Source organism: Cyrtonyx montezumae, unplaced genomic scaffold (genome assembly GCF_038088225.1).
Source record: "Cyrtonyx montezumae isolate F1298 unplaced genomic scaffold, pur_monq_1.0 scaffold_10, whole genome shotgun sequence".
NCBI classification, from domain to species: domain Eukaryota; kingdom Metazoa; phylum Chordata; class Aves; order Galliformes; family Odontophoridae; genus Cyrtonyx; species Cyrtonyx montezumae.
The window spans coordinates 28,478,594-28,502,353 of NW_027071826.1; the positions used below are offsets into that span (position 1 = coordinate 28,478,594).

The 23,760-nt window shown below is 38.2% G+C and overlaps 1 protein-coding gene across 1 annotated transcript in view; it reads right to left on the reverse strand.

Moving 5' to 3' along the window:
• The window catches only part of FMN1 (formin 1), a 115,482-nt gene extending 112,822 nt beyond the window's left edge, over window positions 1–2,660 (reverse strand). The window contains exon 1 of the mRNA XM_065754009.1: window positions 1,272–2,660. Within this exon, the coding sequence (XP_065610081.1) occupies window positions 1,272–2,660 (1,389 nt within the window). The remainder of the gene's footprint in view (window positions 1–1,271) is intronic.
• Between the last annotated feature and the right edge of the window lie 21,100 nt (window positions 2,661–23,760).

A 23,760-nucleotide genomic window follows, 5' to 3' on the forward strand; every position in this document is an offset into this window, starting at 1 on the left:
TAAAATGCCCACTTAGAAAAAGTGGAAAAAGGCAAGGCAAAACCCTTCTACCTTGGTTTTGCACAGGGAAAATGTACATTTGCACTAGCCAGCTGAGAGCAGACATTTGAGCCACTCATGCTGACGGCTGTGCCTCCTTCCTCCCAGCCGGTCTGCTGTGAGCCATACAGACGCTTACGCCAGCACAGCCCAGGGAATGGTGTAAGCAGGAACCAGCAGCCCAGGGGTGGGAAGGGCACGCACGCACTGTAATTGCTGTACATGCCGTGGCCCATGACTGCCTCTTTTCTCCTCCCCAGAGGTAATTTACTTAAAACTGGAATTATCAGTTTGCCCAGGTGTCAGTCATTTTTATGAATGTTTTAATTAAGCATAAGAATAAAAATTTTAAGAGAGTACATCCAGCACAGCAAATTAACTTATTCAGCTTCAGGCTTAGGGTCCAACCCTGCAAATTTAATCATTGTTAGCCACCAATTTTGGACTGACTGCATCTGTGAAGAAGTAGCTGAAGGAGTTTTGTGTTGGAGGGAACAGCAACAGCTGCTCATTCAAGTCTCAAGTGCGCTTGAATTCATTTATCACTGTGCACATATACACAGATTTTTTTCATTTCTTAAACATTAGTAAATATCCAGCCACATATAAACATTGACCTTGCAAAGGTTTGTAATAAAACCATAACTTAAGTGGACTAATTGAATGCCCTCTGTTGCACTTGGATAAGATTAAATGCTTATCAGTATTTGGAAAGCCACATAGGTATGTAAATAAGAAATAAATACTTTTAAATTCTATGTCTTGGACAAATTAAACAGAAAATCATCTGTAAGTTACTGTATCAGTTATTCCCCTAGAATCATTCCTAAAGGTTAAGTGAAATATCTGTTGTAAAAACTGAAAAACAAAAACCAATCAAACTGAAAAAAGAAAAAAGAGCGAGACTGAGAGACTAGTAAGTAATATTACATTAAATATTTGTGATACAAAACTGACTTTAAACCCTAATTAGCACATGGAGAACTGTTTTATAACCATTTTTTTTTAATAAAAAAAGAGTGTATAATCTCTGATTTTCATTTTGAAAAATTTGCCCCAAGATTTCTTCAGTTTGGAATAAAAAAAACTGAGATTGCCTAAAGTAGAAGACCTTGCCTATTAGAAGATTTTTCTGGCACTTTGACCTTAAGTCCCCACCATTAATTTCAAAAATGAAAATATTTTATATCCATCTACTTCCAGATTTAGAAAGAAAAAATAAGCCAACCTACAGATCTGTCTGATGGTCCATCACCAGGTTTAGATTTTGACCTTTCAAATACAGCTTTCAAGGACTCTTTTTCATTTCTCATTTTGCGTTTGATGGCTTCCAGTTCTGAAGGATCTGCAGTCGTTTCTTTTTTGGGAGGTCGTGTGAATAAAGCTTTAAAAACATCCAGTGCAGATTCCGCAGGGCTTGATTTTATTTCCTCAGAGGGAAATAGTGGCTCTGTTTTGCCAGAGGCTTTGTTCTCCGGGCCTTCATCACTGTCCTCAGTCTCTGCAAATGCTGCACTAGAATCTTGGGTTCTCTCATCATTCTTGGAGACGTCTATGTTCAACAGGTGAGAGAGCTGCTCCAGGAAAGTAGGACTAGCTTTAGGTTCAGATGACTTTTTTTTTGTGGTCAAACCTGATGTAATGTTGGATTTCTTAACAGGCTGTCGTAACTTGAGCAGAGCTAAATCATTCTCCTTTGGTTTAATTTCTGTAATAGTTTCCCCATCCTCTGTGTTTAGTCCCTTTTTCCTCACACGTAGGCCACTAAAGAAAGCAGGCAGCTGGAAACTTTTTTCAGACAGTGATGCTTTATGGAGAGATGCATTATCAGCTGAAGGTCTTTGATCCTCACCTGGAAGTTCTGGAGGGCATTCCCCTGTAGCAAGCAAGCAACTGAACTGCTCATCCATTAACGTTCTGTCTTTGCCACTGGAGTCACACTCCAGAATGCTGTCCAGCTCTCTGGGAAGCCACTGAGAAACTGGTGGGTATAACTCAGTGTCATCTCTACCCACAGTGTCATCGTTGTGTCCGTACCCTTCTGAGTCTGACTCTTCCTTACTTTGATTGTTACCATCCAAAGCCACAGCAGACAAAGCAGCATTGTTTAGCCCACAGTTGCTTGTGCTGGTCTCATCGGCATCTGGGTCCTTAGTCTCATCATCAGACTCTGTGTCACTTGTTGTGTGAACCAAAGTACCTTGTACGAGAATAGCATCCTTGTCATCGTCAGATTCAGACAAAGACGTATGTACAGAACTTAAATGGTGAAGAAGCAACTCATTCTGTCCCACCAGCTCCGGCTCCAGCTCCAGCTCCAGCTCAGCATGGCTGCCAGACATCAGGTCAGCTTGGTCACTGGAACAGCTCGCGCTGTGCTGGTTTTCTGAGTCGTCATCACCGTCATTATCATTCCTCTCATACCGATTGTTAGCCTGAGCCTTGACACTGGCGTGCAAAGGTTGAAACGCTTTAAGCACTGCTTCTTCTTCTTTGGGAGTTACCGATTCCAACTTGGCTGTGAGTCCAAAAAGTGCTCTGACCGCAAAAGTGGTGAAGACGTCCGGCTCACCCACCCGCTCGGGGAGCTGCTGGCTGCACCCCGCGTTTCCTCCTTCCATGCTGGGCGCGGGGCACGGCTCCAGCTCCGGGCGGGCGCTCGGGACCGGCGCTCACCGCACGCAGCGCTGCGCAGCGGCGGGCCGGGCCCGGGATGGGCGGGCAGCGGCCGGGCCGCGCTCCCGCTGCTTCCTGCTCCCCGCGCCGCCGCCCATCGGCTGCTCGGGCTCCGGTGGGGAAAAGCGAAGGACGCGGCAAAGCTCTCCGGCGCTAGGTCCTTCGCACAAAGGGCTTTTTGTCACCGCGGGGTGTGCCGGCGCGCCGGTCCCGGCTGGAAGTGCAACCAGTGGTGCTGCTCCCTCTTGTCCCGCAATCCTACTGGCCGCCCGACTTCCTACTCGCAGAGCGGCTATATAAACGCGGCTCCCGGCCGGGGCAGCGCGCAGCGCCGGCGCGCTACTTCCTCGTAACAGGACGCGGGCTGGGAACCTGCGGCGGGGAGATCCCCGAGCGCTCCTCCGCACCGGCGTTCCGCGTGGGTAGGGCCCTTCTGCGATAAAGCCATCATCACGAAAAGAAAGTCAAGTGAAAACCCGAGGTGCGAATTCTGAAGCTCCCGCTGGTGCTCTCGGGTCTCGGCTGGCCCGAGTGAGCGACCTTGAAACCGAGTAAGAAAGGAAAGGGAGAGACTCCCTCCCGCTGTGCGGCAGGTCTCATCTGGAATGCAGACTTCAGCCTGCAGGGCCACGAACAACACCCAGCAGGACTGGTTTCGTGTTACCGGAGCCGCCCGAGAGCCGCGGGCAGGTGGCACCGAGCATCGGCACCGCGCCCGGCGCCGGGAGCTGCGCGCGGGCAGCAGGCCAGCGCGGGCACGGCTCAGCGGCTCCAGCCATTGCCACGCCGTGCTCGGTGACTTGCAGTGGCACCCTGCACCGCAGTCCCGAGCCAGATTGTTGTTTTTAGTTACTCCATGCAAATGAACTTCAAGAGAAGCTGTCAGCAGAAGATATGTACTGATGTTTATCCCGTGGAAGTACAAAATAATCTCAAGCACGTTTGAAAGTCACCAATTCATTTGCTTTTGGGTCAGGTTCCAGCCAAAAGTCTTCATTTTTGTTCCTCAACTTATTTTTGACTAGAAATTCTTGCAGCTTTACAATCTTCTAACTCACTCGTGTTAAAGAAGTTACTTAACTCTCATTTCTACACTGTTATCTCAGAAATTCAAGGATACTATGATCACTTTAATTGCACCCAATTTTGAAGGGCATTCTGCAGCTGGCTGTTTAGCTACAATGGTGGAACGCATACAGCAGTGTGCTGGAAGATGGTTTTCATAGGAAGCACTTCTAATTTGTGCCAAATTACAGATAAATATTCACTGAAAAACTGAACATCACAGACACCAAGCAACGACTAAGTATACTAACAGGTTTGGTATGAAAGACGTGTTTGCCTTTCCTGTATACTATAAAAAGTGAAGTCATTATAAAGTCAACAGCAGAAGTCATTGGTCTTTACTGCAGGAAGCAAGTTTCCCTAAGCTTAGATTGTAACACAAAGGGCTTAGGTAAAGCCTACAAACACTTTTTCCATTATATGATTACATACATACCTGCAGATAAAAGGTACTGGAGTCACTCCCACCTTCATTTGTGATTTCACCATGGAGCAATATATTCGCTTTACTATAGGCCATTTCCTGCAGTAAGCTCTGGACTTGCTTCTTCAGTACTCCTAATAATCAGGTACCAAGGATGGGAACAACCCTGTAGGAGTCATGGCTTCCTAGTCTTAATATAGATATCTATCTTAAAAGAGTATTCTACGGAATGAAAGAGTCTTTATCACTCCCTGTGCCAAGTTATCCAGACAATCCAAGGTTAGTAAGACAAGTGGGTAGGGAGCTACCTCCACACTGGTGTGAGTTTCTTGCAGATTTCCCCATGGTTATGATTTGCCTATTTATGTATCTATCTATTTGGGGTATGGTTAACTTATGATGGATAAACAGTAAACTGTATTTTTCAAAAAATAGCTCTGTTGATCACTAACCAAAAACATAGCTAGATCAGCAACTTCCTGGTACCAATTAAACTAAGCATACTTTACTAGGTTATACCGAAACATTACCTTACATTAATGACAACCTACTCTTAGAATAAAAGTTCTGTGTAATAATCCAAGATCACCGAAGAGTAGCAGTCCTACAAATACTGTATGCAGGCAGGTTACTGAAAATAGTCACTACCTAACTATTCTGAATTTAAAAATATATGTGAAGAGCTCAATTGAAAAGTGGACTTATAAGCAGGAAAACCATAATTCATATTTAAGCAACTTCTCAACAAAAATTATGAGACAGTGATGAAATTAGTAGTGAAATGAATGGTTCTTTGAGGATCAGGCCACAATTATGCTCTCTACTAATATGCTAGAAAACCCAGAAGTGAACACAATAATTAGAACTCCATATGTAGAAATATACCTTGTAACAACAAAGGCAATATCCCAAGCATGAAGGAAATGAGACTGTTTTGTGTGTCCTACTTCTCTTGATAGCAAACTACAGGAACTGAAAACTATTTCTAACATTAGGATGTAGTAAAGAACTCATCCCTGCATCTACTGCTTGAGAAATTATCAAAACTGGAAGCCAAGTGGTACCTCAAATTCAGATCATGACTCATAAACCCCCAATCTCAAATAAATAAAGAAAGATTCTGTAATGTCTTGTTTCTCCCAGATGTTAATGCTTCATCTGAAGGATGAAAGAACTTCCAATCTTTAGAAAAAGAAATCATTTCTGGTAATGATACAATCTTCTTCATTTAATAAAACCAACAACATTCTGCTGCCTCTGAAAAGCTCCCAAAGCCTGTCACAGCAACACTCAGGGCAGTCAGTGCATTAATTACACAAAAGGACAATCATTCCTTTCAGTTTAAAGAACATTTGAGAATCCACACCCTTTCTGACCTACATTACACCACAGACAGAAGTCACACCTACAGTATGCTCCAGTGCTATTCTTGAAGTGCCTGAGAGCTTTAAAACTTCTTTGAAGAAAACAGTAAGGCAGAAATACAACTAATCATTCCTATCTTTATTATACAGCAGGGCTCAAAGCTTCCTGACTGCATATCTATCTAGATTGCCATTCCAGATCACAGCAAACTAAAGAAACACAAACAAAGCATAGGGACATAGAAATGGCTAAACTGTATGGAAAACAAATTTTACCATGAATTTTTAACATAAAGGGACAGGAAAGAAGATGAGTTTGTCTATTTTTTTTTCCCAAAAAACATCATAGAATCAAAATATGCACTAATTGAGTCAGGCTGAAGAGCCACGTGAAGGTGGCCAGATGTGGCAGTGGCTCCAAGAGTTCGAGTTGATCTGAACTCAGCTGACCCAGTACTACACCCCTTCCACTGTCCCCAGCCAAACATATACTGTGCTGACAGATAAACATCTCTAACTCTTCCTTCAGCCTCTGAAACTGCTTATCTCATACTTAGTACTTTAACTCTTCAAATGCTCTAACATAGAAAGGGCAGAGAAGACAGAAGGAAACACATAAGCCTTAGAATATTCTTGCTGTTTTCAGGTTGCTTTTTTTTTTTTTCCGGTTTGTTTTGTTTGTTTGTTTACTTTGAACTATTATGTGAGCAATTGTTCTGTAGTTTGGAAATCTGATTATATCCATTATAATCACTTTGACTATGTAAGATGCTCCAAATATAACACCTCCTATTTATTTCTGGAAATTCCAACAGATATGAAGAGCATGATGACACCAGTTGATTGAACAAATTCTGAATTACAAAATGTCATTTTTCAGTATAATCACCACCATTAACTGTGCATTTTCACCAGTGATGAACAAAGACCTGAATACTGCACTCATAAAAATCTGTACAACCATCTTAAACATGGCTTGTCTATCACATTGCTGTCACCACTGCTGAAATGCACCACCAACCACCTCACTGTGCTCACGTTCACTGCTTGGTCTCCATAAACATTCAGCAAATGTCCATGAATGTCAATGGATACCATTTTTTTCTGCACGAAGGAATTCATGCCACACCTTTGCTTCACATGCATTTCCATGTCAGACGCCATGTTGTCCGACTGCCCTTCTGCCACCATCTGTCACACGGCAACAAAATAGAATACTGGTAGGGATATTCAGTCACCACACCACCAATATCCATCCCTGATGTTCTGGGCCAACATAGGAAAACAGAAGGCATTACTTTTGGAACAGGTACTGTATAAGTAATTGATTTTAGACATAGCAACAGACATATAGATATGGTAATTCTTACTGAAACTCAACTTTAAATGATATTAACATTTTAGCAGATATCAGACACATCAGGATGGAGGGAAAATACATGGAATGTGGTTTTTAATATCTTCATCAAAATTCTGTTTGACACTGAGATACTGGTTATTTTAGATAATCAGAAAGATCATAACAGTTACATAGTTATAAAACTGAAAGGTACTGTAAGGAAGATAATTTACTATTTTCAAAGTCTGTGTAGTATCAGTAAATATACAGAACTGTAAAGCAGGAAATCCCACTGTATGAGAAATCAATGTCATCTTTAAGGCAGGGTTAGTAGAAGAGAAAGCATTGGCTGATCTTGAGGTTAAAATGAGCAGACATACAAAGTAACAAAGACAGGGAACAGGATAACCGTAAATTGAACGACACAAAGGCTGGCACTTTGTGTAAGAAAGAATGGAGTTGAATTTTCAATCCTTTTCCTTGGTGCTTTCCTTTTCTAGTCTGCTCTGTTCTCCCCTTCTTTTCATTTTCAACAGGCATTTTAAGCCCCATCTACAACATGACTTTATAGTTTAAAGCTTAAAATAAAAACTTAATAAAAATAAAATCCACAGTCACATCAAAAGATTTACAAGAAATTCTTGATCAACTGTTGTTAATACTTATTTGAGCTGCAGTTTTATACCTCATTCAAGTGCCTTCTCATCTGAGATGAAATGCTGTATGAAATAGAGGGTGGAGTTGCATTTCTATGTTGCTTCCTTATCTTCTGTACTCTAGACGGTGAATGGGAATCCAGAGTGCTCAATCTAAGATCTTAAAAACTAATACAGGCTTCTGATTCAGATTGTGCATTTTAAATCCCTGTTAGATCAGAATTCATTCACTGTCTTATTCCTTATCTACTTTATCTTCCTCCTTCCAACTGACACAAGGGAACTGCCTGGGGAAGTAGGTGAGTCCCCACCCCTAGTGGGGTTTAAGAGAGCATGTACATGATGCTAAGGGACATGGTTTAGTGATGTAACTTGATAAGTCAAACTGATGCCTGGACTTGGCTGTCTTGAATATGTTTTCCTGGAAGCTCCAATGATTCTATCTATATGTACATATACATGTATAATGCATTTCTATTCAAGGCTGCTTTTGTAAAGCAGAGCAAAGCAAAGCAGTTTTGTTTTTAACATTATCATTTTTAGGAATGTAATTACATTTCAAAACAGTGGTACCTAAATTTTCATCAGACAGGTTTAATTTTTTCTTTCAGTAGCAATGAAGGGCCATAGTTGACACAAACTAGCGTGATCATGAGGAAATGAATTGGTCCAATTGAGACGGTATTCCTTGGAAACATTGTTTTGGAGCTTCACTTCAGACACTTTTTCTGACCACTGCTGTCATGCTGTTCAGTCTGAGCACAGAAACTGGGAACAGATTGCTATCATCAGAGCAACTCATGCAGCTTATTTCATAGAATCACAGAATCATTTGAGTTGGAAGTAACCATTGAAGATCGTCTAGTCCAACTTCCCTGCAATGAACAAGGACACCTACAGTAAGATCAGGTTGCTCAGAACCCCATCCAGCTTGATCCTGAGTGTCTCCAAGGATGGGCAGCCACAGTCTCTATTGGCAACCAGTTCCACTGCCCTTATCATAAAAAACTTCTTATGTCCAATCTAAATTTCCCCTCTCTTAGCTTGAAACCATTTCCCCCTGTCCTATCACAACAGACCTTTTTTAACAGTCTATATCCTTCTTCCTTGTAGCCTCCCTTTAGATACCGAAAGGCCGTGCTCAAGTCTCCCCTGAATGTTCTCCAGGCTGAACAGCCCCAGCTCAGTTGTGTCAACAGCACCACATATCTAGATGCCACCCAGAAACTTGATGAGGGTCCATTTGATCCAGCTGTCAATGTCACTGATCAAGATATTAAAGAGTATCTGTTCCAGTACAGACCCCTGAGGGGTGACACTCATCACTCCACTCTCTGGGAACAGTCTTGCAATCAGTTCCTCATCCATTGAGCAGTCCACTTATCAAATCCATGTATTTGCAACTTAGAGAGAAGGATGTTACAGGGAACCATGTCAAAGGCCTTTCTGAATTCCAAACAGATGACATCAGTGGCTCATAATTTTTTTACTGGTGCAGTTACACCACTGTGTTAGTCAGGAAGGACTTGCCCTTGGCAAAGTTGTGATCTTTCTCTCATGTTGCTTGTAGCAGTGCCGCAGTTAAAATACACTCTGATGGCAGCACCAGTGGCAGCCTTCTCATCACCATTTTTTTGGCAGCTATGTCTGTAACGCTTTATCACACAACTGGACTTGGACTCATAGCAGAAAAATAGGCACTGGTACCCTAAAGCTCTGCAAGTAATTCAGCCCCAAGTTGTGTTCTGACAGATTTTCAAGAAAGTGTCAAAGGCAGTAAGCTACAGGATAAAATTAACTTGCAGCTCTGCATCTTTAAAAGAGATGTGGGGATTCTTGTTCTGAGTCTGAATAAATATTCTTCCTTGTTCAGGAAGTGAAATAATTCCATCTTCTATAATGCATTTAGTGAGATTTCTAGACAGAAAATGCTGATTCCATAAAGGAAAAGGAAAAAAAAAAACCAATACCTGCTTATTAATCTTAGATGACTTACTTTACTCAAATTATTGAGCATAAATGACTTTTTATTTTATTTAGGAATTCTCTTATTATATATGATGAATTGATAAATACAGATTAAATGTCCTCATGGATTGGATTCTTCATGTTGTGGCAAGCATTTGCACTAGTGATAACAGTTTGCATCTGTTCTTTTCAGACCAGTTACTTGTTTTCATCTCAAAATTTTGTTGCAAGGATAAGCCTATACCTTCATGGCACTATAACATTCTATTAAATTATTTTAGGAAAAGGTTAGGACATGAAATCAATTTTTTGGAAATCACAAGAGAACAGGAATGGTGAGTTAATCGATGACAAGTATTTTTAATGTGCTTCTGTGTCAGTTCTGGTATTTCTACCAATAGATGTCACTGTTGCACAAATTGTCACTGCACAAACTGTTAACCGATCGTCTTCAAAGCACTGTCTTTCAATCTTTTCATCCTTTGTCACAGAATGGCTTAGGTTGAAAAGAACCTCAAAGATCATGTAGTTTCAACTCCCTTTCCATAGGCAGGGTTGCCAACCACTAGAGCAGGCTGCCCAGAGCCAAATCCAGCCTTGCCTTGAATGTCTCTGGGATGGGGCATCCACAACCCCTCTGGGCATCGTGTTCCAGCATGTTTATATGCTCGCTTCAAGTATTGAAAGGCCCCAGTGTGGTCTCCCCAGAGCCTTCTCCTCTCCAATCTGAAGTAATCCAACTCTCTCAAACTTTCTTCTTAGTAGAGGTGCTCCAGCCCTTTGATTGTCTTCACGGTCTTATGTACCCCTTCCAACAGCTCCACATCCCTCCTGCACTGGGGTCCCCATGTCTGGACACAGTACTCTAGATGGGGCCTTATAAGGGCAGAATAGACAGTGACAATCACCTACTTCTCTTTGGTGGCCACCCTTCTTTTTGGCGTAACCCAGGAGAATGTTGGTCTTACAAGGCTGCAAGAACATTCTTGGTTTGGTCCTTTCCTCTTCCACTACATTCTGTTCTCACTGATGGCACCTGAAGTTTTAATGTCTCATTTCCCTGTAAGATTATAAACTTCTCCTGACAAATTCATGGCTAGTCTGATTCCAGTGTCAGCTCAACTGCTCCAAAACGTGGAGAAATTCTGAAACAGCACAGCTCCAAGCACTCCTGAGCTGTACACATGCACGCACACATGCACTCACATTCACTACTTGCTGCTCAAATAATCCTGGTCATCTCCAATGGCAAGCTCCTCCAACCCATTTCCAGGAAAACAGCCGATTTAAACAAAATGCCCATCATTATTTCAGTAATTACATGTCCTGTATCTTAATCTATTTATATAACTTGTACATTTTTTGTATATATTGCTTTCAGGCTTAGCCTCATATAGACACACTGAGTCAGAAACCATCTGGAAAACTGTATTGCATCCAAAACTTTGCTATTCTTTGCATATTTTGGAACATGATTTTAGAGACAATCAGAAATAAATGCATACCGGAAACATAACTGTATAAAAAAAATGCTTGTTGAAATCAATATGGAGTGCTACTCACATTCAGTTCCAGGCTCAAATGCAAGGCATTCCTGTTGATCTTCTCCTTCTCACTTGAATGAGCATATGGGTTTGGCAGCCCCAATCTGCAATCCAAAACCCAGGTATCTTCATCTCTATTTGCCACATCCAAATTTGTCAGCTGTTCAGTGAAGTCATCCTTTAAAGCAGCCTCTACTGGAATGCCAAAATGAAATAAAATGAAGTAATCATATGCATCTGTAGGTAATTTCTACATGTAGGATGTTCTTAATCTTTTTGAAGTTCTGGTGAACACTCAACACATACACACTTTGAGTTTTCCTTTTTGTTCAAATCAAAATGAAATAGCATAAATGAGATTCATATTTTATTTTCACTTGGAAAAAAAAGTTTTTACATTTTATGGAAAAAAAAATCTAGCAAAAATGTGGTCTGCTTGCTTTGCCTGCTCATACAAACACTCAAAGGGAGTTTTCATCTACACTGCAAAGGCCCTCTTTAATGTGCATTTTCCCAACACATATTTCAGAGATGGCTATGAAGTGTAAAGCTAAGCAAGAGAAGGTCAACTAGCAGATTAGACAAACTTTCTGATATCAGCCAAGTGCAGTCTTAGTGGTTATTGTACTGATCTACATTAGCCAGTTACAGGAAACACATTAAAAGAATCTTTCATTTGGAGGTGATATTTTGTAGAATCATAGAATGGTTTGAGTTAGAAGGGACCTTTAAGATCATCTAGTTCCAACCCCTCTGCTCTAGGCAGGGACACCTCTCTCAAAGCCACATCCAGCCTGGCTTTGAACACCTCCAGAGAGGAAGCACCCACAGCCTCACTGGACAATCTGTTCCAGTGTCTCACCACCCTCACAGTAAAGACTTTCTAGCCAATATCTAGTTTAAATCTACCCTTTTCCAATTTAAAACCATTTCCCCTCATTCTGTTGCTACCTGCCCTTGTGAGAAGTCCCTCCCCAGCTTTAGTGTATGCATCTATTGTTACTCTTTACCTTGCTCCATTAACCTTAAACAAAATATCAACCTAGAACGTTCTAGTTACAAACAAGCAAACGTGAATACAGAGTGAGAGTTAAGAGCAAACCCTGACAGCCAACAGTCAAAAAGCGTATGTCTCACACTCAAGTTACAGATCACTCTCCTTCCAATTCACAGCATCTATTCTTTGTCTACACCCCAAGGTAGTTTTTACCTAAATGATAACCTCTAATTTGTTGAGAAAACAATTTCCATAGAGGCAATATATTCTTTCAAGTCCAATGTGTGATACAATGTTATAAATGAAAAGACTACCATTATATATGTGCAAGCACATCAGTCCTGCAACATTCCAGTGGAAAATTCAGATACTTAATTCTGTAATTTATTTTTAATTTTTGGATTTTTGCCTAATTTTAAAAGATCATGGTAAAAACAGAAGCATGAGGGTCATAATCTCTAACACTGTTTGACTGAATTCAGGTTTTTTCAAAGCTTCTGAAAGCTTACGCCTTTAGGTCTCACACTGCATCAATAAGCATAACAAATTGAAATATACGGTAAAACAGGCAACAATCCTTGAAGCTATAACATTCTCCATGAAAAATAAAGACCCCACGGAACAGAATATTTCAGTGAAATTAGCTATCAAAAATGCTGAGTATTATTATGTTGCACTTCAATTTGAGTTCTTGCCAGAAGAGCCTAGACACGGCCTACAAGATGTACAGCTTCTAGGCTCAAATCCAAAGCCTGACCCATTTTATTATAAAATCCTACTAATTCTGAGGTACCAAGGAAGCTAACCATTCTCAGGATTAAGAAACAATATTTTAATAATTTATATGTAAAAAAATGCTCCTTTGTGTGGTCTACTCAGAAATCTAAGAATTCTGATTACATGGACATGGATAGCAATAGCAGTTTATAATAATGCTTCAAGAAACCCTCAGCAATGTGTGAACCGAATATGTGTACCCCAAATCAGTCATTAATGTATTTCTTTTTTTCTTTTTCTTTCTTTTTTTTCTTTTTCCTGGAAGAACCTCCAAATCTCAATTCCACTTACAGAGAGCAACATGAAGGCATTTAATCAGGCCATTCATTTCTAGCTAGGGAAGCATCTGTATATAACATAAACAGATTTCTAAGTTCAAGCTGCTGTTCACTATCATCCTTCCAGACTTGAGAAGCTCTGGAGCCAACAAGAGGACAATTCTGTAGAAGGTGCCACTTGTGCTGCAATGGCCTCTGAAGAGACAGTAATACTAGGGTCACCTACTGCTGCTTTAGAGGCAGGCACAACAGCAGAAGCTGCTGTGTTGGGAAAAAAAAAAAAAAAAAGAAGCTCTGCCACTAGCTGATCAGGTCAGTACCCTGTGAAATGCTGGGAAGAGGCTCTGAATCAACTCCCTGAGACCCCACTGCTCTCCTGTGGCTGCTGCTCTGCTCTGCTGCAGTTGACACTTTCATTTAGTTGCTGCAGTGATCGCCCAGCACAACAAATACAGATAGTCAAAAAAAAATAGAATATAATACCACATGCTTTCAATTTAGCAATTTCAACTAATTTATCTACTCCTATTTCTTGTTTGCTTGGTGCTTTATTTGTCTCCAAAAAATTCAAACACTTTCCAAGAGAGTCCAGTTCCTAAGCAAACTGACTTCCAGTTTTTACAATTGATACCAGTGAGGTCATGCCTCCGGTTAATGTAATGTGAAGAATAGTGCCCGAATACAGGTTTGCTGCCAAGAGAATGGTAGACTCTGCCTGTTCACAGCTGGTACGGCAGGTATCTGCATTACTACATTGATCCCAGTGTGCCAGACTGTAAGATGTGTACACTCCCTCCTACAGGTCTCGGTGGCTCCAAATGTAGGAAATGACAACAAAGGATTGAAGTCCCTTGTCCTCACGCTAGGAGATAAATCACAAGGATAAGAGCATGAGAAACAAGTCAATAGTACAATGAACAGAAAATGTATGTATAATATTAATGCATAGACAGACACGTTAGTAAGAATGCACATGCAGTTTATTAAATTATAGCTATAGCTTTTATAATATAATAAAATTTTTTTTTTCAAAACTGATTACAAGTTGATTTTTAAAAATGAAACATATGTTGTTGCTGCCTTTTGGAAACTGATGTATTGTCACAGTGATAAAATATTTTTTTTTACTGAAATTTTGAACTAAGAAACAGAGGTAAAGGGCTATTTGAATGTAAATAGATATGAGGCTAAGATAAATGGTTATTTTTTAAAACCTCTATTCATAATCTTCTAAACTGAAGTTTATATAAAAACTGGTTTTACAACACCAGTTTCAGAACTTGAGAGACCAGATGATAGATAGACTAGATATTACAGTATTTTTAACACACATCTTATTTGCAAAGTTTCTCATAACATGTTAACATCACAATTACTTTGTCACAAAGTTCCCATTAAGAAAAAAATACAACACATCCCAGTCTTCTGAAGTAATACTAAAGAATACATAAAAACAGAACAGCTTGGGAACTAAACAAAAAATTGGAATATTTATTCAGAAAAATAAGAATGAAATGTATAAAAAATTTTAGATGGCATTATTAAGGTTGTTTAGGACCAGAATGGACTGTGAGACGATCTACACTAAGAAAAAGAACAGCAAAAAGCACTCTCCATCCCAAACAACTCATGTAAACAATTCATTTTCTCAGTACTTTAATGTAGTTTGCTATTAATTCTTTCCTATTATTATTATTTTTTTTTTTGCCACTTCATTTCATCAGGCTGTTGTAATTTAAATCAATGCAATCTCTATGTTGATAATTAATCAAAAATTTTGACTGAAAAAAGATAATGTTCAGATAAGTCATATTAAATTAACGTATGTTTTTAGCTTCATGATGTTCATGAAAAGAAGTAAAGATTCAAACTAAAAATATAGCCATTAAAAGATAACTGGATATTTGGGATTATATGCAGAGGCTGCACCGTTTCTTGTTGTTTAGAGGTAGAGCTAATTCCATAGTTGAACGTGATTTAGAAGCCTGAATTTAGGCTTTACAGTGCATTTTAGCTTCGTCACATGAAATTGTCTCTGAAACTTTTGTATTACTAACAAATGCTCCCAATATATGTTCATAAAGAAAAACAGTTATATGTACATTATATAAAATATTACAGACACATACCACTACATTTCTTGGAATTTCACTTTTTGCCTTGATCTTGCCCCTACCCATTAACATTTTGATATGAAATTTTTATTTCAGTTCTTCAGTCCAGTTTTAAAAAAATCCTCAAACCCTCCCAGCATGAAACAATCTCAATCTTCCAAATACATGTAGCACATTATTCAGCAGTATGTGTTAATATCCACCATAGAAGAACTTCACATATGTGCTAATCTACTCTGTTAACCAAACTACATTTTGACAGTAGTATCTAATATCTCCATTAATTGCAAACAATAAGTAATATTAGAAGGGAGTATGACGAAAACATTTTCGCTGCACAACCTCCACAATTTAAAACATTCTCATTGTTATGCAATAAATATTAGTTATGTGATTACTCATTTATCTAGGAAGAACTTTACTTATCTCTATATTAGCAACACTTACCTAAAGCATAATCTCTTTTAACCACTTACACTCTCTCACACACACATATATATATATAAAAGCCATCGCCACCAACAAAAAAAAACCCTCACATTTAATTTGAAACAGAGCAAAGTAAATTCAGGAGACCTGAGTAATAAACACTCCCCTGGAAATATTTACTACCTAGAATTTTCAGGCACAAACCAACAAAGCTTTTTAAAAATCTTTTCTTTTTTCAGTTAAGACATGTGACAGACCAAAACCTCAGGGGTACTGTATCCTCAAACTGTGATAATAAATAGTCCCTAGTTTGGCACTGAATCTCTTATTTATATGGCAGTTAAAATTATTTCCAGAAACAATGAGTTCTTGTTATTCAAAGTCTCTTAAATGAACAAAAAGGCATATTAGATAACATAAGATATATTTCTACTAAATTACCATTGTGATATCCATAGCAGTACACTTTCTTGCAGACATACTGTGGTCTCCTTAGAAAATTTGTTTTAAGTTTCCCAGCTGTTTTGAAAAAGACACTTCTTGTGGGTAAAAAAAGCTTTTCAAGCATCTTTTTTCTTAGTGAAAGGAAATAGGATGAGTCATATTACCCATTCCTTGTGGGAACATGTCTTGCTTAACCACTAAGCACTTAAATGTGAGACTAATGTTTACACTGTCTTTTCAGCTTTTGTTTGTCTATTTTATATATAAATCTTTCAATCACACCCCACTTCTTCCTGACTGCACTGTTGTAGCACACACACAAAAAAAATATAATGGTTAAACATTTTGTATTGTATCTACTGTCTACTTTATAATTTTTTAAACATTCTTATAAGTTTGTGAAGTCTGAACAAAGAAAATCTTTCATTGATTTGATACATTTCAATGTTTGCTTCTCAGAAGGAGTGAAGAAAAAGGTAAATAAAATAAAGCCAGTCTCAGAATGACAAGTTTTATGGACCTTTAAGGTTTTAGAGCCTTAAATTTTAGAACCACAACAAAATAAAGATTTATTCAGCAAGAGGATCTCATAATTGAAACAGTCTAAGTGCTATGTTGCTATTTAAAGACAGTTTTCACAGCAGAACTGAACATTCTCAGCATATATTTAGAGCACTTACTGCATGACTGCCCAAAGACAGCTATATTCCAACAGGCGTTTGGTCTTCACAAGATCTTACAGCAGCAAGTCATAGCATGTTACTTCAGGCAAACTTCCTTGGCTGAATAGTTTATGCTTGACCACAGCTACTGAAAGCATGTATTTCTTCTATATTCCAAAAAGATGGAAATCCAAAATATGTAGAACCTTCCAAATTGTGTATTTTTTTATTATTTATATTTGCTATGTCCACTTCTGTTTTTATCATCCAACCAATCAATAAATCCTTCCTGACTAGGGTACCTGTAATGCTAGAGGCATTATTGTCTTTTGGCTATGTTTTGTTTCTCCCAGTTGACAGTAAATGAAATTCACTATTGCTGAAAATTGGAGAAAAATGTTTAGATTGCTTCCAGTTAATAGAGAAATTTATTACCAGGAAAGTTAAGGCCTGTCTCTCCGCTTAGCAAATAAAAATTAATGTGTTGTTCTGAAGTGCTAATTCAACATAAGATATATTCCTATAAGAGGGTATAAATCATATACAACATCAACACAAATCTCCAATGTTAAACAAACAAACCCAGCAGTGAATGCAAAGCTCTCCAAACACCACTGACATTATAAGCAAAGAAATAAAGATATTTAAATTGGGAAAAAAAAAAAAAAGCAAATAGAGAACATGAGAAAAAAACAATTGGCATTTCAGAGCAAAGTCTGAGTCTCTCACAGTTCCCAGAGCAGATTCTGGTGACTGCAGCCAAAAGTCCACAGTCAGTTTTCAGGCCAAGATTCTGAGCTGCAATGCCAGAAACTTTTAGCTAAAATCTCAATTCTCAATGCCAAAGAATTTCAGTGCTCACGGTAACTTCTAGATTGGGATAGTATCCAAAACAATCTAGTTAAATATTGAATCAGAATATTAATTAAACTACATAACCTAATCTATCAATTTACAGACATAAAACATACATTGCATACTATATGAGGTATACTAAGTATATATTCTGATCTGCTGCCCTAGCCAGAAAGCTAAAATAACATGGAAGAGGAGACTAATGTTCAAAAGTTGTTTTGTTTGTTTGTTTTGTTTCAGAAAGATTAAACCATGCATGCAGTAGTCTTTGGAGATAACTCTATCTGTGAAAGAGTAGGAAGAATAAGGCAGCATATAGAAAGCACAGCCAAGAAGCTGCACATGCTGAAAACTAACAAATTTTAGAGAGCAAGGTAGGAATGGAAGCTATGAGATTTCTTAACCACAACATCAGCAGGTTAAGCAAACATAATAAGCTGTTTGATAACAAAGTTTGTAAGATGATTTTCTCATGTACTTTTTACAATATTTTTTACCTGTACACACTGGCTTTTACTTTGCTCTTCTGTTGACCAGACAGTATTAAGTTTGGGCAATAGATAAGTGAAAAAGCATGAGAAATGCACGAAGCTTGATTTTAAATAATTTATATCATTTTAATTCACTTCAAAAGTTTTGAAAACTGCAAGAATAAGAAAGATGAAGGTCTAGCATTAGTATAACTATTTGCAGAAGTCACTTAGGTCCACTTCGAAAATGCACAAACGTTACTGTATAATGATTTTAGAGAAATTATTAAGATTGGAATGGCTGCATGGGTAGAAATGTGTAAAAGCATCAGAAGCAACTATTAAAATAACAGCCTGTAGAGGTAACCAGGGGCACCACTGAGAGAAACAAAATTAATTAACGCTTAGTGTGGTATTTATATAAAGAACACAGTACAGATGATTAATCAGTGGAAAATTACGCTCTGATAAAAAATAGGAGGATGATGGCAAAGGAGTTACCCCACATAGCATGTGCGGTTCCTTCTTCTCTGGGAATAAAATAAATGCCACTTGCCACCTCTTCTCCTGTTTTCCAACAGGATACAACACACTGATATTGAAAGTCTGGAAGCAAAGACAACAGGCAGCAATATTGCAGAAGTTAACCAACAAAATACATTAGATTTTGTGGCAAAAGGATTATATCATATTAATTGTTGAGTCCTAGGGGTAAGTCACCTCACTCTGTAATCCCCTTAGCAATGCCTATGAGACTGCTTTGACAACTGTCTTGTGTGAAAGTAGAAATGTGCTGTGAGTGAGAGAACCAATTCAGAGATCTGTGAGATCATTTGCTTCTTCTTCAGGTCTCACAGAAAGTTTCATTATGCTCATGTGCTACACTGAACTGGAAGGATGTCTGAGATAGTGGCATCAAAGCTACTAATCAAATAGTGCATTGTACCAATAGTAGAACTACTCATTGCAAGCCTACATTCTGTTGGACAAGCTCTTCATAGCTGTACTACAGCACACATATAATTATAGTAGATATTTCAGTATGCATCTACAGTACGTAGCTATAACTAGTTTAAGGCAAATTTATCTTCTTAATTCTTCACTGTCATGCAGGCACACCAGCTGCAAAGGACACCAGCTGGACAGTTCTGCACTATTACATGGTGTTAATCTGTCCTTTGGGAGTTAATTGTCAAGCTGATAATTCAAAAATGAACTCTGGCACCATCCTGTGGCTTACTTTCTTTACTTCTGTTCGAGCTCTTGACTGCCATTTAGAAAAAATCTCAGCTTCTTATATTCTGCCTAGAGGTGTGGTAGACAGAAGAAGCATGGCACCTGCAGTTGTAGAATTCTGCAAAAAAAAAAAAATGCTAAGACTAACTGACATCTGAAAATGACTATTGTTTTTGAAGTCTTGTTGTTTACATTTGATGGAAACCCAAAACTGTACTTCTGCACAATAACTGCCTTACAGAAAAATTTACTATCTTCCTTGAAAGATTTTTTTCCTACTCTAACAATTTTTTGTTGCAAAACATTTTTTTCCAACTTATTTCTCTCAGGTAAACTATTTCTTAAAACATGCACAAGAGATGTTAAAACAGAAAATCTTTAAGTTTGATGATTTCATAATAACAGAAAGCATGAACGGCAGACAATCATAACTGCTCTAACTGTAGAGCATGGCAGTACTTAGTACTTATGGAAGAACATACATCATAACCATTTTACATTCCTTCACCCCAATGGGCATGCTCTCCTATGCCTACTGCAGACATTCCCAAATTCACATATTATGCAGGAATATGACCCTCAGTATATACTCCCCTGAGTAAGGATCAATGCATAAGAATCCAGAAGAAATGAAAAAGTATTAAATTTATTGTACCTAAATTGATGTTTTAGCAGGAAAATGATAACAGATATTATCCAACAAAGAAAGATACAGGATTGATTCTAGTAAAGAAATGCTTCTGATCAGTAATAAGTAGTCACAAATAAGGTAATTTTTGACATAAACCTGCCATATCAGAGAGAAAGAGTGAATAAAGTTTTTCAGGATTTATACATTATAATTTTTCTTTTTTTTTAAATGATCTTTGTATGTCCTAATCCTGTAGCTTAATATATGCAGCTGTGACAGACTATGACAGGTAAAAGGATTTAACTTGTAGAATCAGCCAAAATTTTGTATTTAGCAGTATGCTTAAATTTGAGCCAGTAAAATAACAGTATATAAGAATAAACAATTATAAAAAACAAAGAGGTAACATATTACGTAAGAGCTCAGGCTCAGTTACTGACTAAAAAAACTAGAAGAATAATCTATTTCTAAAAGAAGAGGATTCAGATTACTGTTCAGAAACAAAAGAGAGTTATCAGACACCAAACATTGGTTAAAATAACTGAGGTACAGGGAGTGAAAGACAGGAATGAACAAAAGGCAGAATGAAATGGAGTGCTGAGTGTGTTTGAGGCACTCAAGATGCCAAGAGGGAGACAAAGAATAGGAAGTAATAAATGGAGGAACAGGGAGAAAGTTGCCCAGGGTCAAGGATTAAGAAAAGAGAAAGTAGGAGAGGGAGAGCCACAACACAAAAGACAGAGAGAAAGGTGATGGAGATTTAGGAGAAGAAACAGACTGTGAAGGGATTTCAATTAAGAAGATTTCAGCATACTCTTAGCTAGCACAAGCACTACTCAAAGTTGCTCTTGGCAAAGTATATAATCAAAATGCTTAAAAAGCTGTACTGATCTCGGAGATGAAGTTCCCTAGGAATAGAATTAATCCCGATACTAAGATTTTGCATGTCAACACATTTAACCAGGTAAAGACTGACAGTGTACATGTGGAAAGACAATGGGGTTGTCACTTATCACTCAGTGTACCTTAAAATGTAATAAATTAACAAGAAAAAACAAGCATTCAAGACTAGTGCAAATGCCTTTCTGCAACTGTACAACTGCACAGTTCAAAACTGATGCTGAACTATCTGAGGAATCTGTCCTGGATGGAACCAAGAACATTTCCATCCTTCTCTGCAAAAGCAGCCACGTGCAATAATAAGCAAACAAGGAAGGCTGATTCATTTATTTTATGACTCAGCCTCTGATGATCTTGTTACACCTTTTCACATGTGCTGTAACAACAGATCCCAGCTTCTTCTGCTTAGCCAAAGCAGGAGCAAAAAAGCAAGCACTGATCTCTCTGCAACCGTCACAGATTCAGCATAGTTGCAGGAGCTAAGGAAAGAGATTACCTTGGTATTCACACTCTTAAGTCTGCCATTAATATACTAAGTGTCACTGCTCGCTGAGTATTGAGGAATCTAAGTTGGTCTGCATCACACAAGCTCTGAAAAGACCTGATTTCTTATTAATGTAAATATATCAATGGTTTTTTTTAATGCCTCATGACCATAGAAAGTGAAAAGCCATTCTCTAACCTTACTAAACCCTATCATCACTGATTTTTGAAACATGATCAAATAAACAAAGACAAGTTTATATAGACTTTCACAGTCCTAGGAACACTGGATGAAAAACTGAAAAAGAAGTGGAAACTGGAAACAAAATCAGAAAAACTTCTGAGCTGAGTTTTCACATATGTTCAAGAATCATAATCTACGACAAGAATCCAAATAAGATACAATTTCTGGTATGCTCACAGTCAACTCTCAATTAAACATGATTGGATTATCACTAATGCAGACCATCATGCCTTACAAATGAGATTTTTGTATCACCCAAATTGTCAGGAAAGCAGTGCAGCCATACTCATGAAGATTTGGGGTGCACTTTTCTCAGTTCCAGTTAGTACTAACATTAGGACCTCAGCTGTGTCTGTGCACTGTTTTTTTCACTCTTCTTTCCAATAAACTTAACCTGTAACATTCAGTAGTGTGTTTCATTTTTTTTTTAATTTGTTATCCAAATTTATATTTCATTCAATACACTACTTTCCTCAGCTAATCATGACTAACTGTGCTAAACATTGGGCAATAAAGCAATAAAAACAAAATAAATACACCTTTTTTTCTGAATTAATTTCCAGAAAATTCACTTATTTCTTTATTCTGTTTGTTGTTGGTTTTGATACAATTTCTGATTTAATTATAAATGCCTACAGTCACTGAACATTTTTTTCAATTTCACTGCTTCTGAATATTTACTACCTTCTTAGACTTCACAAGAAGTTTAAGGTGAAGAATGCTGAAGTACTGAAAAAATTTATGCCATTTACATGTAAGCCTTTTAGGTATGCTGTGAGATGTACTCCACGTAAATCTGTGAACTCAAGATTAATGTCTACTGACATTCATGGATGGCTTCTCTTCACCTGTTAAAAATGACTGCCAACTGGAAATTCTCCATTCTGCAGATGCTGTACAGATATTCTTTTCACACTATCATCAACAGTTCTGTGCATGTGAACATCTCAAATTTGTTTATCAGATGAACTGAAGTCTTAGTAACCTCTAAGGTCAATATTTAGTGTCAAGATAAAGCAATAGCCTACATTCACCCAGGGCAAACATGTATGTTTGTAATAGTTTTTAGTATTTGGCTTATTGTGTAACATCTGCATGATGCTTCATCATAATGCTCAATAATATTTATAACACAGTAACTCAAATTTCTATATAAACCAGAAGAAGAACCAGAAAAATTTTCTCAGTTTTATGAAGTCTTTCTTGAACCCAGAGGCCTCTACCACCGAAGCAGGAGAAAACACACTTCTCTATGTAAGCTAACCCCTTCTGTTGGCCTCAGTGAAATCTAGCAGAACAAAACAAAGCCTTAGATGTTTGAGCTCTGAAAAAGCAGCCTGCCTAATTCACTTGAAAATATTTCTGTTCTTCGGTTTGGATCAGCTGTTCCATGTAGTTATATTACATTGCTGAGGAAGAAACTAAGCTATATTCCTTAGAAAATTCAAGGCCTAATTAAAAAGGGGGATCATTAGCCAAATGCATTTTTGTCAAACAAAACTTTTTGCTGGCTAGCTAATGAGCCAGATATATTTATCAGGCACTCTGTGATCCAGCAGCCTCAAGGCTGCCATCATTACATCTCTTTTAAAAATGAAATTATAACTTAGCAATTGTTCCATGTCTAGCATATAATCTTGTTTTGGAAAGCATTCATGTTTGATCATAAGCACATGCTTGCTCTCAGTCTTGCTTCAAGTTAAAGCATGCACCCGTCACTGTGCTGGAACAGGGCACTTAATGCCCAGTGACTAACAGACCGTACTAAAGCAAACCACTATTGGAGAGTGCGACAGCACAATGTCTATTGGCCATATTTGTGATTCATATAACAACTATACTTCATATTTTAAAATTCTTTCATCTTCAACTTCTAGATGCCAAAGGAACCAAATAAGAGACATAAACTTCCTTTTATTTCTGTTGCTCGTAGACCTGCTGTAACAACAAACCTGTTATGCAAATTCTGCACTTATGCTGAGGACCTCTCAAGTCTGTCCTTCTACACCCTATATTTGTTTCAGCAATAAGTACAATTAGTTTAACTTCAAACTTTCTATTAGGACATAAAGGAAAAAAAAAAAGATAAAGAGGATGCTATTTCAGTGGATTGAGGACCACAGAGATTTTCCAGAAAATTCCGAAGTAAGTTGTTAAGTTTTGTG